Source organism: Mesoplodon densirostris, chromosome 5, assembly GCF_025265405.1.
Source record: "Mesoplodon densirostris isolate mMesDen1 chromosome 5, mMesDen1 primary haplotype, whole genome shotgun sequence".
Classification (NCBI taxonomy): domain Eukaryota; kingdom Metazoa; phylum Chordata; class Mammalia; order Artiodactyla; family Ziphiidae; genus Mesoplodon; species Mesoplodon densirostris.
The window spans coordinates 119,082,790-119,096,468 of record NC_082665.1 but is presented as its reverse complement, the minus strand read 5'-3'; the positions used below and the strand labels follow the sequence as shown (position 1 = coordinate 119,096,468).

The window sequence follows — 13,679 nt, the reverse complement described above, 5'->3', positions numbered from 1 at the left end:
GTATTATTCGGCCTTAAAAAGGAATAAGGTATGATACATGCAGTGAAATGGATGAACCTTGAAAACATTGTGCTTATTGTAAGAAGCCAGACCAAAAAAGCACATATTGTATGATTCCACTTATATGAAATGTCCAGAATAAACAAATCCATTGAAACAGAAATTATATTAGTGTTTGTCAAGGGACTGGGAAGAGGGGACTAGGGAGTGACTGTTGATGGATATGGGCTTTCTGGAAGGTGATGAAAATGTTCAGGAATCAGACAGTTGCAACAGTTGTACAATCTTGTGAATATACTAAAAACCATGAAATTGTACACTTTAAAAGGATAAATTTTATGGTATGTGAATACTATCTCAATTTTAAAATGTAAAAAAATAAGTTAAAAATCTTTCCCATTTTTGTGCATTAATATCATATATGAATCCACATACCTTGCCAATAGCTTCAGTGTGGTGTTGTGTACATATCTGAAGTCTGCTAACCCAATGTTGTCGCTCTTTAGCATCTGTGGCTGATAAAAAGTATCTACAAGTTATTCACTTTTATATTTATTTTTAGAATACAATTAATTGTCTATAGCATGAAGAATAGATCACTGAAAATCAGGGATTGGTCTTACTCTCCCTAGAGCAAATGTCCCTGACCAGAGGGAGGTAGGAAAGAGGCCAAAGCATCAACCTTGTTAGGTAACACCATAGCTAGATGTGGATACATTAGGAGGATAAATTACATGCAGCTAGGTGGGTATATGACATGTCTTAACTTTCTCATAAAAATATGCTCTTCCTTAAAGAAATAACCTTTATTAAGCATTTAATGTATCCTCAGTATATTCTTTCAGATCTCTAGAAGCATGCTCAATTAGAGTTATTGTTATACTTTATGTGTATTAATTAAAAACAGAAACTTTATATATACAAATTAAATGTATCTAAACAGAAGTTATACTTTATTTTAATGAATATGAGCATTTTAATAAATCTCGATTATGTACATTAGTCACTAAAAACCACAAAGAGAGCATACCAACCAAATCAAGAAAGGGGGTAAAATACAAATCCATGGAAGACATTAAAAAAATTTAAAGAAGTCTATGTTTTTAGAGTTTTCAGTAATCAAGATTTCCTCTACACAAATTTCTTAGAGGGTCCAATTTTAAACAGACTTGTTCACTGTGCCACTTAAAAAAAGTCATTAATTAAAACAGATTTCATAAATCCTTAAAGCAATTCCAAGGTTTAAAATATTGTGTCTATATCATCAATGACAGCAGTTTTTATTTCCAAAACCTAAATGAAAGCAGGGAAGTATACCAACTTCTCAAGGAAGAAGAAAATCACACTATTAATTCTCATAGTTCAGTCATACCTCTGAGTTTATACTGTTCCCCACTGGCAGCATTTACAGTGAAGGTGTGAGAGTCCTCATCACTGGGTGATATTACAGCTCCTGCAAGCTGCAAAGTACCTCTGGGTTTTTGATTTCTAGACTGTTCATTCACAAAGTACTCCAATAGCCCAGCTTCATTGTTTAAAACAAAAAACCTGTAATGATTTTTAAAAAGGTCACAATTTTAAAATATTTCCCCTAGTCAAACTAAAGCAAACCAAATTTTAATCACACACTTTTGAGTTTCTGCTATTAAATAAAATTCAAAAGCATCTCAAGAAGTAGTTGGAAACACTAGATTGAATTTCCTAGCAGTAAATGTTATTGAAAAATTGGATGAGTTTAATAAAAGATATAAAACCTTCAGCTGTGAAAGAGGCATTTAATAGGGAAGAGGCATACTAGACAATGCAAAAAGGAAACAAAGATACAGTATCCTTTCAGAGGAAGATTTCTCTCCAGAATTCATTAACAGGGAGGGTATGTTGCCCAAGACAAATGGTAGTGAGAATTTTTATTTAAAATTCACTGGAAACAAATCAAAGCATGAGCTCTGAAGTTAACAAATGCTAGGTAAGAAATGAAATCTGATTTAAGATTTAATCAGTGAAATAAATAATAAGAATAATGCCAAGGTATTGAGATTTTGTGAACGTAACATTAAATAGGCCACAACTAAAGATTACTTATCCTCTTTAAAAATGAAAAAGCTGCAACTGGAGATGCAGAAACAAGGAACTTGAAACTAAATGATGAAATACTGATACACTTTGGAAAAGAATTTGATGTTCTGATTTGGTTTTAGATTAACTACTTTAGGAAATATGTTAATTCGGATTCCAATTTAAGTAGTGCAATAGTTCTTTTCTTTAGGAAAAAAAAAACCTAAAAAGTTTTTATTTCAAAAAATTAATGTTTGGGTTTAGAGCAATTTGGCATTCGACATGTTAGTGTGTTCTGTAATAGAACCAGGTAGACAATTTGATCCAGTTCAAGTTCCTAAAAGATATAGTCTTAAGCAACATGGCAACCATATCAACCATACCAAACTGGAAGAGAATGGGATCAGCCTTTTATTCAGGGAAAGAAAAAGAAACAATGAGAAGAAAATACAAGTCGAAAGCGGATGCGTGAAAAGGGAGATGGGAAAGCAAGACTATTGTTTTTCTCATTCGTCTTTTAGCATGCTTGTGATTTTAAAAATTATGTTCACATATTCTGATGATATTTGATAAATTAATTTTAATATTTTTGAGAGCTTTAAACCTCCATTTCTTTAATTACTAGAGGAGTTAAACATTTTTTCATGTGTTTATTGACCATCTGTAGTTCTACTTAGTGAACTGCCCCTCACATTTTTGCCTATTTTTAAAATGGCTGTTTAACATTATTTTCCCTAAGATTTGAAGAGATTATTTTAATTAACACAAAAATAGCTACTGAAATCATCTTAAATTCCTAAAACATATGAAGTGTCCTTAGTAATCTGCCATGGTTTGTATGTGTCCCTGCCAAAATTCACATGTGGAAATCCTAACCCTAAGGTAATGATATTAAGAGATGGGGCCTTTGGGAAGTTATCAGGTCATAAGGGTGTAACATCCTCATGAATGGGATCAGTGCCTTTATAAAAGAGACCCAAGGGACTTCCCTGGTGGTCCAGCAGTTAGGACTTGGTGCTTTCACTGCCATGGGCAGGGGTTCAGTCACTGGTCAGGGAACTAAGATCCCCGCAAGCCACGCAGTGCAGCCAGAAAACAAGAAAAAGAGACCCAAGAGAGCTCCCTTGGCCCTTTACAGCCATGTGAGAATACAATGAGAAGTCTGCGATCCAAAAGAGGACCCTTGGGGCTTCCCTGGTGGCGCAGTGGTTGAGAGTCCGCCTGCCGATGCAGGGGACCCAGGTTCGTGCCCCGGTCCGGGAAGATCCCACATGCCGTGGAGCGGCTGGGCCCGTGAGCCATGGCTGCTGAGTCTGCGCGTCCAGAGCCTGTGCGTCTGGAGCCTGTGCTCCACAATGGGAGAGGCCACAACAGTGAGAGGCCCGCGTACCGCAAAAAAAAAAAAAGAGGACCCTTTCCTGACCATGCTGGCACCATAATCATGGACTTCCAACCTCCAGAACTGTGAGAAATAAATTTCTGTTGTTTATAAGGTATCCAGTTGGTGACATTTTGTTATAGCAGCCTGAACAGACTAAGTCATGAATCTACTACAAAAAATTCAGCAAGCAAATGGAAGGGGTCTGTTAGCAAGAAAACAGTCTCTTGAATATACTAAAAACCATTGAGTTGTACACTTCAAATGGGCACTACATCTCAATAAAGCTCTGAACAAAGGAACAAATGAACAAACAAACAAACAAGAAATAAGGAAAGGAACGAACGAAGGAAACGAGAAAAGAAAGAAATCTCTTCCGACTGTTCTAAGCAATAAGCACAATTCATTTCAAATAGTCAAAGGAAAAAGACTGGTCTCTTCTCTTACAAGCAGTCACTTCAAAGGAAATTTAGAGAATAACATGTTTGGAAATCTCAAGTTTGCTGTGAATACATATCTCTTATCCCAAAAGCATTACCGTAAATTTACAACATGGGAGGTACTCACCTAGATATACAAAAGGAGGGATTGGTAAAATGATAGAAATGAGCCAATAACTGAATATCTTTCTAACACAAGATGATGTTATGGACCCACTGGCAATAATAGAGCACTTTGGGCTGTCTTTCATCATAAATGAATTAATTCAAATGTTCTTCCTTCACCACTTCTCTGGAGATATTTTACAAGATGTGTAGTTTGGGGACAGAGAGACGATCCATGTAGTGAGGAAACTTAATAAAGCTATTTTGCCTGGAAGGGTACGAGACTCTTGATTATAGTATTTTTATCAAGTTAGCCTAACCAAAAAGCTAAAGAAATGCAGAAACAAAGACTTAAGATTCAGCATCTATCTTTACATGCAGAAAAGTCACCTACGTTGTTAAAAGGAAAATTAAATAATTGTTTATTTTTTGCAATTTCAAAACAACAGGCTGTCAGTTTGAGAAAATGACTAATCTTCAGAATAGCCCACAACTTAAGGTGAAGTATCATCAAATGGAACTTTAATCTAAAAAATATTCTGACTTGGAAGTATGTCTTATGATGGCAAAAATCAACTTTAGTGAAGATTCTGGATGGAAGGGCACCCATGTGCTTTGCTCTGACCATCCTAGACTTCAGTGCTGAGTATGTATAGAACTTCTAAGCCAACTGGGAAGTGATCTCATCTTCAGGAATTAGAGTTGAAAGTGAAAGGAAGTGGGTTCAAGAGAGGGTCTTGCTCATTCCTAGGGCACTACATTACAAAGCAAGCAGTTATTTATAGAGCACGCCCATGCTGGATTTCTCCAAGCTGCTCTAAGTTGCCCTTAGTCAAACAGAAATGGATTGCAGGGAAACTGCCTTGAATATCTGGCACAGGTGCAGTGCTTTTGTTACTTAAGCTTTATCTGCAGCACAGGGACAAAGTGGCTAGGCCTGCCAAAGGAACTGAGCTCTAAGCCTAAGGTCCTTTCACATGGTCTTAACCTTTCTGTTCCTCTTTTATCATTCAATCTGCACATTCCATGCTGAGAACCCAGTATACCTCTGCTGTGCCACAAGCCTCCAGCCAGGTTGGCAGAAAATGGAAGTTTTTTCTAAACTGGTCTTGCAGCAATCAAGTTGACAAGCTGAGACCTCTCTGATGGGGCAAGCTGGTAAGAGATTCTGTGTTCTCAGTGGCAAACAGGGATGGGTTGTCTTCATCCCCACTTCCTGCTGCTGCTAAAACTGGCCTCTTAGACAGCTGGAGGGATCGCATGGGCAGAGGCAGTGCCCCTCCCTAAGCTGGAACTTTGGCTTGGATCTCTTAGCTAACTCCTCAGGCAACCAGTGGCCAATGGATCTTTTTGGAAGGCTCCCTCATGCAATGATACAAACACCTGCCCCTTCTCCCCACGGTCTCAAGTTGCCACTGACCTGAAATGCCATCATTAACATATATTAAATCTTATAAGCTTGGGTATATTTTGGAGCTTTCTGTTCCACTTCTGAGACTTTCTCAATAATATAATATGAATGAAAGTTGTTGAATGTCATGGGGGAGAAAAGTTAACCTATTTCCCTTTTTAAAAAGAGAACAAAGAATAGTACTAAAAGCAGAGTGACATAAATTTAAAAATATATATATTTTATATGTCATTTAAATGTGTAAGCTTTTTAAAAATTACATAAAAACTGAGGTGGGAAAATGCAAAATGAAAAGGCTCCCTTGACTTTGCTCTTTTTAAAAAAACAAACAGGGCCTCCCTGGTGGCGCAGTGGTTGAGAGTCCGCCTGCCGATGCAGGGGATACGGGTTCGTGCCCCAGTCTGGGAGGATCCCATATGCAGCGGAGCGGCTGGGCCCGTGAGCCATGGCCGCTGGGCCTGCGCGTCCGGAGCCTGTGCTCTGCGACGGGAGAGGCCACAACAGTGAGAGGCCCGCATACCGCAAAAACAAACAAACAAACAAACAAACAAACAAACTGAGAACCTTAGAGAACTACCCTTTGCACTTCAACAGGAATGATTCCCTTCTATGTTTTCACATCCAGTTTTGACCTCCCATATGACCTCCAACTTCATGCATATCACTCCTATTTGAAAGCCCTACTGTTACTGCAAACTAAACATGGCCCAAACTGCCCTCTCTTTTAATAAATCACATGTTCATCATAGCGCTTCAACTATTTTTTGAAAGTTTGAAAACCATTCTTTCATATACTATGTCCCATTTTCTAGTTGTTTAAGGTAAAATGCAAATTCAGCTCCAGTTATTCCATCATGCTTTTGACCTAGTCGAAAGCAGAGGTCTCCAAATGACATGTGAATAAGAAGCAGCATGTTATAATGCCAAGAACATAAACTTCAGAGTCAGAACTTTTGGGTTCGAATTCTAGCTTTAACATTTGTAAATTTAAAAACCACAATGAGATACCACTTAACACCCATTAGGATGGCTATTATTAAAAAAACAAAACAAAACAAAAAACCCCACAGAAAACAGAAAGTAACAAGTGTTGGGAAGTTGTACAGAAATTGCAACTCCTGTGCATTGCTGGTGGGAATGTAAAATGGTGCAGCTGCTATGGAAAACAATATGGAGATTTGCCAAAAAGTTAAACACAGAATTACCATGTGATCCAGCAATTCTATTTCTGGGTATATACACAAAAGAATGAGAGCAAGAACTCCAACAGATATTTTGTACACCAATGCTCAAAGCAGCATTATTCACGATTAGCCAAAAGGTAGAAGTAACCCAAATGTCCACTGACAGATAACTGGATAAACAAAATGTGGTATATACATACAAGGGACTATGATTCAGCCCTAAAAAGCTAGAATCCTGACCCACGCTACATAGGTGAACCTTGAGGACATTATACTAAGTGAAATAAGCCAATCACAAAAGGACAAATATTGTATGATTCCACTTTTATAAGGTACCTAGAGTAGTCAATTCAAAGAGACAGAAAGTAGAATAGTGGTTGCCAAGGACTCAGGGCAGGGGGAAATGTGGAATTATTGTTTAATGGGTACAGAGTTTTAGTATGAGAAGATGCAAAAAGTTCTGAGATGAATGAAGGTGAATGCTGCACAACAATGTGCATGTATTTAATGCCACTGAACTGTATACTAAAAAATGGTAAATTTTGTTATGTTTATTTTACCACAATAAAAACAAAAGTTTAATCCCTGCCCTACAACTACCAATTCCACACAGTATTTAAGATAGCTGGCTTTACTACTTATTGAGTGCTTGTTTGACCTTCGGCTGGTTATTTAAACTCTCCAAGGTCCCAGAGAACTTTTGAGAATCCTGAACAGGAACCTAATACAAATCTCTTTGCCATCTCCAACCACCCTAAAAGCCTCACTACTGCAAGTATGCATAAGGCAAGTGGACAAATGATTCTAATTTCTGAGGCATTTGGAGGCTGCAATTTGGACAGATGTTAACTCCTCCTACTCCTTAAAAAGGAGAAGAAAGTCATTAGACTTTTAGAAAAAAGATGGTAAATCTTTCTCTAACATGTTTCCCAGCCATATTTGTACTGAAGTAGTATCAGAATATAAAATTATCAGCCCCATTTCTGGTCTCTTGGGAGAGAAATGTGACAGAATAATCACACTTACCTGTATTGCCACCCAGTGACAAGGTTGGTGTACTTCATTAAATAGCCATACACACTTTCCATGTGATCACTGTTTCAAAAAGATCAGAAAGGGCCAAAGTCAGTGAAAATTAGAAGAAATTCCAGGAAGTTAACTGTACAGTTTAAAAAATAGCTGTAGGGACTTCCCTGGTGGCACAGTGGTTAAGAATCTGCCAGACAATGCAGGGGACATGGGTTTGAGCCCTGGTCCGGGAAGATTCCACATGCCATGGAGCAACTAAGCCCGTGCACCACAACTACTGAGCCTGCACTCTAGAGCCCACGAGCCACAATTACTGGGCCTGAGTGCCACAACTACTGAAGCCCACGTGCTTAGAGCCCGTGCTCTGCAACAAGAGAAGCCACTGCAATGAGAAGCCCACACACTGCAACAAAGAGTAGCCCCCGCTCACCGCAACTAGAGAAAGCCTGCGTGCAGCAACGAAGACCCAATGCAGCCAAAAATAAATAAATTAATTAATTAATTTAAAAAAAAGCTGTAGACACATACTTTTCGACAAATACTTCAAACTTACTTCAGAAGTAAAATTTATAGGTTAACAAATAGAGCTATTTAATCCCCCATATTTCATATCCATAGGACTTTACCAGAGTTATTCAAAGCAAGTGTAATCCCCCATAAATTACTATACAATATTCAAATATAAAGTCATTATATACGTATAAAATTACATAAATATGAAACAAATATAGTATAAATATAATTATAAATAAAAATATTTTATAACTTAATACTAAACAAAGAAAATCCAGTTTTATGGTTCTAGAATAAACTTAAAAAGGTCTCCAGGTTGAATAGTGCTTCCTCAATCTGGCGGGACATGTTATGTCTTTGATTCTTTGGGCTTCCAAAATGAAGATCCTGTTTTTGATGAGTATGACACCTCACTCCCACTCCCCCACCCCAGACAGGCATGCGGCAAAGTGCTCATTGCAAGTCTTACCACTGTAAAGATTTATTTGGGACCTGTATCGTTAGCCTTACTGAAAGTGAGTTTCTTTACCTCCTGCCCCCTTTTTCTATTTATCAGAAATGTTCCGTTACAGTGGTTCACAGAAAATGCAGTATCTTATTGATACTTTGTTTCCAATATTTTAAGTTTCCTTATACTTATGAAAAGATATTAAAGCTTCACCTCCGTTGATGTATCTTTTTGATATATAGGCTTCATTTTTTATTTCGTAACTTACATTAAGAATTCTTTTTAAACTCATCTACTCTCAAGTTTTAACTTTAAACTATAAGATGCAAACAATATTAAACATTTATTTTCTCTACTATCCCTGAATCACAGAGCTTACTTGGTAAAATTTCAGCTAACCAGAATCTAGGAAATGGAAAGTAAAAGACAACTGGCAACCTTTAACACATGGACATCAAAAGCAAAATCAAGAGAGAGCTGACACAACCAAGAGAACAAAAATTTTTAAAGACTTAGGTTGATCTGAACAACAAGTGAAAAGAGATGAAGATAAAGATACTCTCTTACACAAACACACAACAAAATGCCCCAAATGACTGTAAGATTCTAGTAGCTATTATTACTGGAGAGCAAGTAGGAGGATGCCTCAGGGATAAACTCAATGTTGGGTGCCCTTCTAATCTCATTTCTTCAAAGTGCTTGGAAATAAAGAACTGATCCCATGACTGAGTATATGTTACTTTTTTTTCTGTATTTTTCTTCCATTCTAAGGCTAGCAAACAACACTGTTTACTAATATTAAGTGAAACGGCTCATGTCCTTTTGGTTTCATACAGTCACTAATCTCAAGAAGACAAAGGTTGTCAACCTCTAAACTGCCAACCCAAAGTTATGATAATTACACATGTATTCTGTCATGTTAAAACTGACAGTACCATTTGAATTCTCATTTCAGTAATTTCTAAAACCCACATCTAGAGGAAGGATTCTTCTCTAGAAACCCAAACCATTGGATTTTTGCCCTACTTCCAGCCCTATGTCACAGCAAAGCTATTTCTTTCAGTTCCACTGGTACTTGAAAAGGCAGAGATTTCTAGTCTGGCGCTCATGTTTTCCCCAGGCTTCAGGCTTAAACAGCTTTTTGGGGACAGAGGAATCCCAATGCCCCTGGACTCTGCCCAAAAATAATTTCCCAAAGAGTTCCTCATCTGTTTTAGATAATTTAACATAGAGCTTAGCTGTCTTGAACTGTTCTTGTCCTCAAAACTTATTCCCTCACTTATATATGGAATCTAAAATTAAAAACAAAAAACCCCCAAAACTCATAGAACAGATTAGTGGCTGCCAGTGGTGGGGGTGGGAGGTGAACAAAATGGGTGAAGGTGATCAAAAGACACAAACTTGCAGTTATAAAATAAGTCAGTCCTGGGAATGTTATTTATAGCATGGTGACTATAGTTGATAATATTGTATATTTGAAAGTTGCTAAGAGAGTAGATCTTAAAAGTTCTCATCATAAGAAAAATAAAGTGTAACTGTGTAGTGATGAATGTTTTTAAAATTTATTTATTATTTATTTATTTATTTATTTATTTATTTTCAGCTGCGTTGGGTCTTCATTGCTGTACATGGGCTTTCTCTAGTTGTGGCGAGTGGGGGCTACTCTTCGTTGCAGTGCATGGGCCTCTCACTGCAGTGGCTTCTCTTGTTGCAGAGCATGGGCTGCAGGCTTCAGTAGCTGTGGCACGTGGTCTTGGTAGTTGTGGCTCGTGGGCTCTAGAGTGCAGGCTCAGTAGTTGTGGCACATGGGCTTAGTTGCTCCACGGCACGTGGGATCTTCTGGGACCAGGGCTCAAACCCATGTCCTCTGCACTGGCAGGCAGATTCTTAACCACTGCGCCACCAGAGAAGCCAGTGATGCATGTTAATTAGACTTATTGTGATCATTTTGCAACATATAAAAAAAATTATATTGTGCACCTAAAACTAATGTTATATCAATAATATCTAAATTTTTAAAAAACCTTATTCTTGGTCTATTTTGTCCTGTAGCTTCATAACCTGAATATTTATTTATATTCTGTACCAATCCACAAAAGGCCTAGGGTGTCACATAACCTAAATTAAATATTTCCCCAAAGTACCCAGATATTCCATAATTCACCATTTTTATTTTCCCCTTTAATCTAGGTTCTCTACACCAAGCTTTCATTACTAGATAAGAATCATTTCATAGCTATTAGCATGCTATAAAAACATTACAACTCGGTTATAGGTCAATTCCTCTGGTTCTAGGACTATATATATTCTTCAAATGGATATGTGAACTGTGCAGAGAATGTTTATTAAACTTCAAATAAACTATCTACAACTGAGAAAAACAAAATCTTCATTTCAAAGCAATCAAAGATTATGCCTCATGTCCCTTATTTTTGTTTAGTCCCTCAGATTATTAAAGGTATTCCTCATTTTGGTCATATCTAAGTTATTTATATCAGTCATTTAATGATTATCAATGAATTTTTAAGAGTATAATTTCAGTAGCATCATTCATTAAATAAAATGAACGTGTATCCTCATATTCCACAGTACAGTACTGTTTTATGTTTAATTTTTAGTGTTTTTAATATTTTCGATGCTTGTATCTAAAGAGTTAACCTTCTCACAAAAATCACAAGAGGGATACTGACATGGTTCATTTGGTAGTAGCATAAAGCCAGCTTCAAAAGAAACAAATTCAAATATGTACTTATAAACTGCTGGCCTGCTTTTACTACAGAAAACAGACATCTGAGGTTACAAAGAACCAATTGAAGAGCAATCCATTCTTGGAACAGCTGGTTGCACTGTCCCTCTCTCATCCTTCCCCTTCTCTAGTCAGTGCAACCAGCTGATGCGGAACCACTGTGCCATCTGGTGGCCAGCATAAAAAGCTCTGTGAGCGAACATCTTTCGGATTCCCTCTCCTTTCTTCTCTCTACTTCCTTATAGTTATTATGTAGTACTTCTAACACTCATGCTTTGCTCCTATTTAAAATGTGGAAATTTAATAGAAGATTTACCTGTTAATATGAATAAAACCTAGTTGTTAAAGTGGGAATATACCACATATCTGATTACATCATACTAATATTCTGTGTTCTATGAATTAGAGATGACGGTCCAAAAGACTAATACACAGAAAAATAAGCTATGAAAAAGTTAATTTCTTCTTCAGTCCTTCAGCAACTTCACCACTCAACAAATTGCGTATATTCTGATCTTGTTAACATTTTATTGAAATTAGTGCTAGAAGCTGATAGTCTATAAATACAGTTAACTGAACTATATGCCAAGTGGCATTATTCTATTTAATTTGAGGTTCATCACCTCCTAGGTATCTTAACAATGACTGCTTCAATTCCTAACTCTTCATTACTATAACACACATTTCTTAACCCTTCTTTATCAGACTTAAGGAAGATATGTAGAAGCTTTTAAAATTAAACTACTTTTTCACCAACACTGAATTCAGTTTAAAAAGTCTGTTTCCATGGTTAGACCCAGGTAGACTAAACCCTGTATTTTGAGAACAGAGGTTCCGATCAATATTATATGTAGAGAAACAGCAAGAACCTTGGAAGCCACAGAGACTGTTCTATTCTTCACTGATTTTCTTTCTTCATTTATTTTTAAATGTTAAGCATTTATTTCTCTTTTAATAAAAACAAAATAAAATAATATATAAAATTAAATATGTGAAAATTATACATAGTTTTAAAATGAAAAAATAAAATAAAATTAAGCTACTTTTTTAACAGTTTCACATCCTTTTATTTCAGTTCAACACTATTGCTCAGTACCTTCTAAATGCAAAGCACTCTGAAAATCCACGGAAAAGGATGGGGAAGTAAAAAAGGCGATTCCTCTCCATCCCAAATCCATTACCTAATATAAGAAAAATATACCTCCTTGAAGAAAAAGACAGTGACCCACTGGGACTCTCTGCTTTTAGCTGTCATACAAATGAAAAGGGTAGTTTTTTCATTTGTAGAAAGGGTAGAATCCTGTGTTAAAGACACAGGATTCATTAAACAAAGATACAGGATTCAACAGTGATCAGGTTGAAACGATGGGACTTGACTTATCAGATGTGGAATGAGAATGAGAGTGAGAGAGAAGGGACAAGGGGAACACCCAGATTTCCAGCTGGCACAACTGTGTAGATACGAACGAACGCCTTTATGGGGATCATAAAGGAAGTTTTGGATTTGTTACAATTTAACATGTTGAATTTAAGGGACCCACAGGGAGATATGCAATAAGGTAGCATAATTTGGATTGAACATACAGATTTTGGTAGTGATCAGCATATAAGCATGTAGTGGTATTTGAAATGAGGAGAGTAAATAAAATCACCTAGGAAGTAGTATAAAATGACAAGAGAAAGGACAGAGTCTAAGAGAGACCCCAAGGAAAAGTTTTAAAGGCAAGAGGAGTACAGAGAGGAGATACGTAGGATGAGTAGTAGGAAGAAAATCAGGAATATTTCAAGTAAGTTTTTGGTCAAGAATGTTTAATACTATTGAGGGGTGAAGGAAGATGAAGACTGAGAAGTTTCTATTAGAGTTAACAACCAAGGGAATTCCCTGGCAGTCCAGAGGTTGGGACTCAGTGCTTTCACTGCTGTGGCCCCTAGGACCCCACAAGCCATGAGGCACAGCAAAAAAAAAAAAAAAAAGATTTAACAACCAAGAGATAACAGTTCCAATTTAATGATGAAGGCAGAGCCAGATGGCAATAACTGAAGAGAGACTGGGAGAAAGAGAAGTGGTTAAGGTGATATTATGGGCTTAAGGCAACGGTAGTTGTAAGTGCCTGACAGGCAGGATACAGTAACGAGAAAAAGGCTCACCACAACTCAGGAGAGAGATAGAGGGAAATGGGGGAGAGGTGGGCTCCAGAGCGCAGGTAGAGGAATTAGAGATTGATACCTTAAGGCATTTAATTACAGGCAGAAATTTATGCAAGCTGTAGTAAAGGAGGTGCCAGTCAAGCCACAGTTCAAAATTCCTGCTTTCTACTAGGCAAGAACTATCCTCCAAAAAGGCTTAGTTTTGGTTCTTTACCTTGTAAC

The 13,679-nt window shown here is 37.1% G+C and overlaps 1 protein-coding gene across 2 annotated transcripts in view; it reads right to left on the bottom strand.

Moving 5' to 3' along the window:
- The window catches only part of OSBPL11 (oxysterol binding protein like 11), a 100,134-nt gene that overhangs the window by 64,891 nt on the left and 21,564 nt on the right, over positions 1-13,679 (bottom strand). For both annotated transcript variants that reach the window (XM_060099408.1, XM_060099409.1), the window contains exons 2-4: positions 7,600-7,668; positions 1,373-1,548; positions 436-515 (exon numbers count right to left, since the gene is read on the bottom strand). In XM_060099408.1, the coding sequence (XP_059955391.1) occupies positions 436-515; positions 1,373-1,548; positions 7,600-7,668 (325 nt within the window). The remainder of the gene's footprint in view (positions 1-435; positions 516-1,372; positions 1,549-7,599; positions 7,669-13,679) is intronic.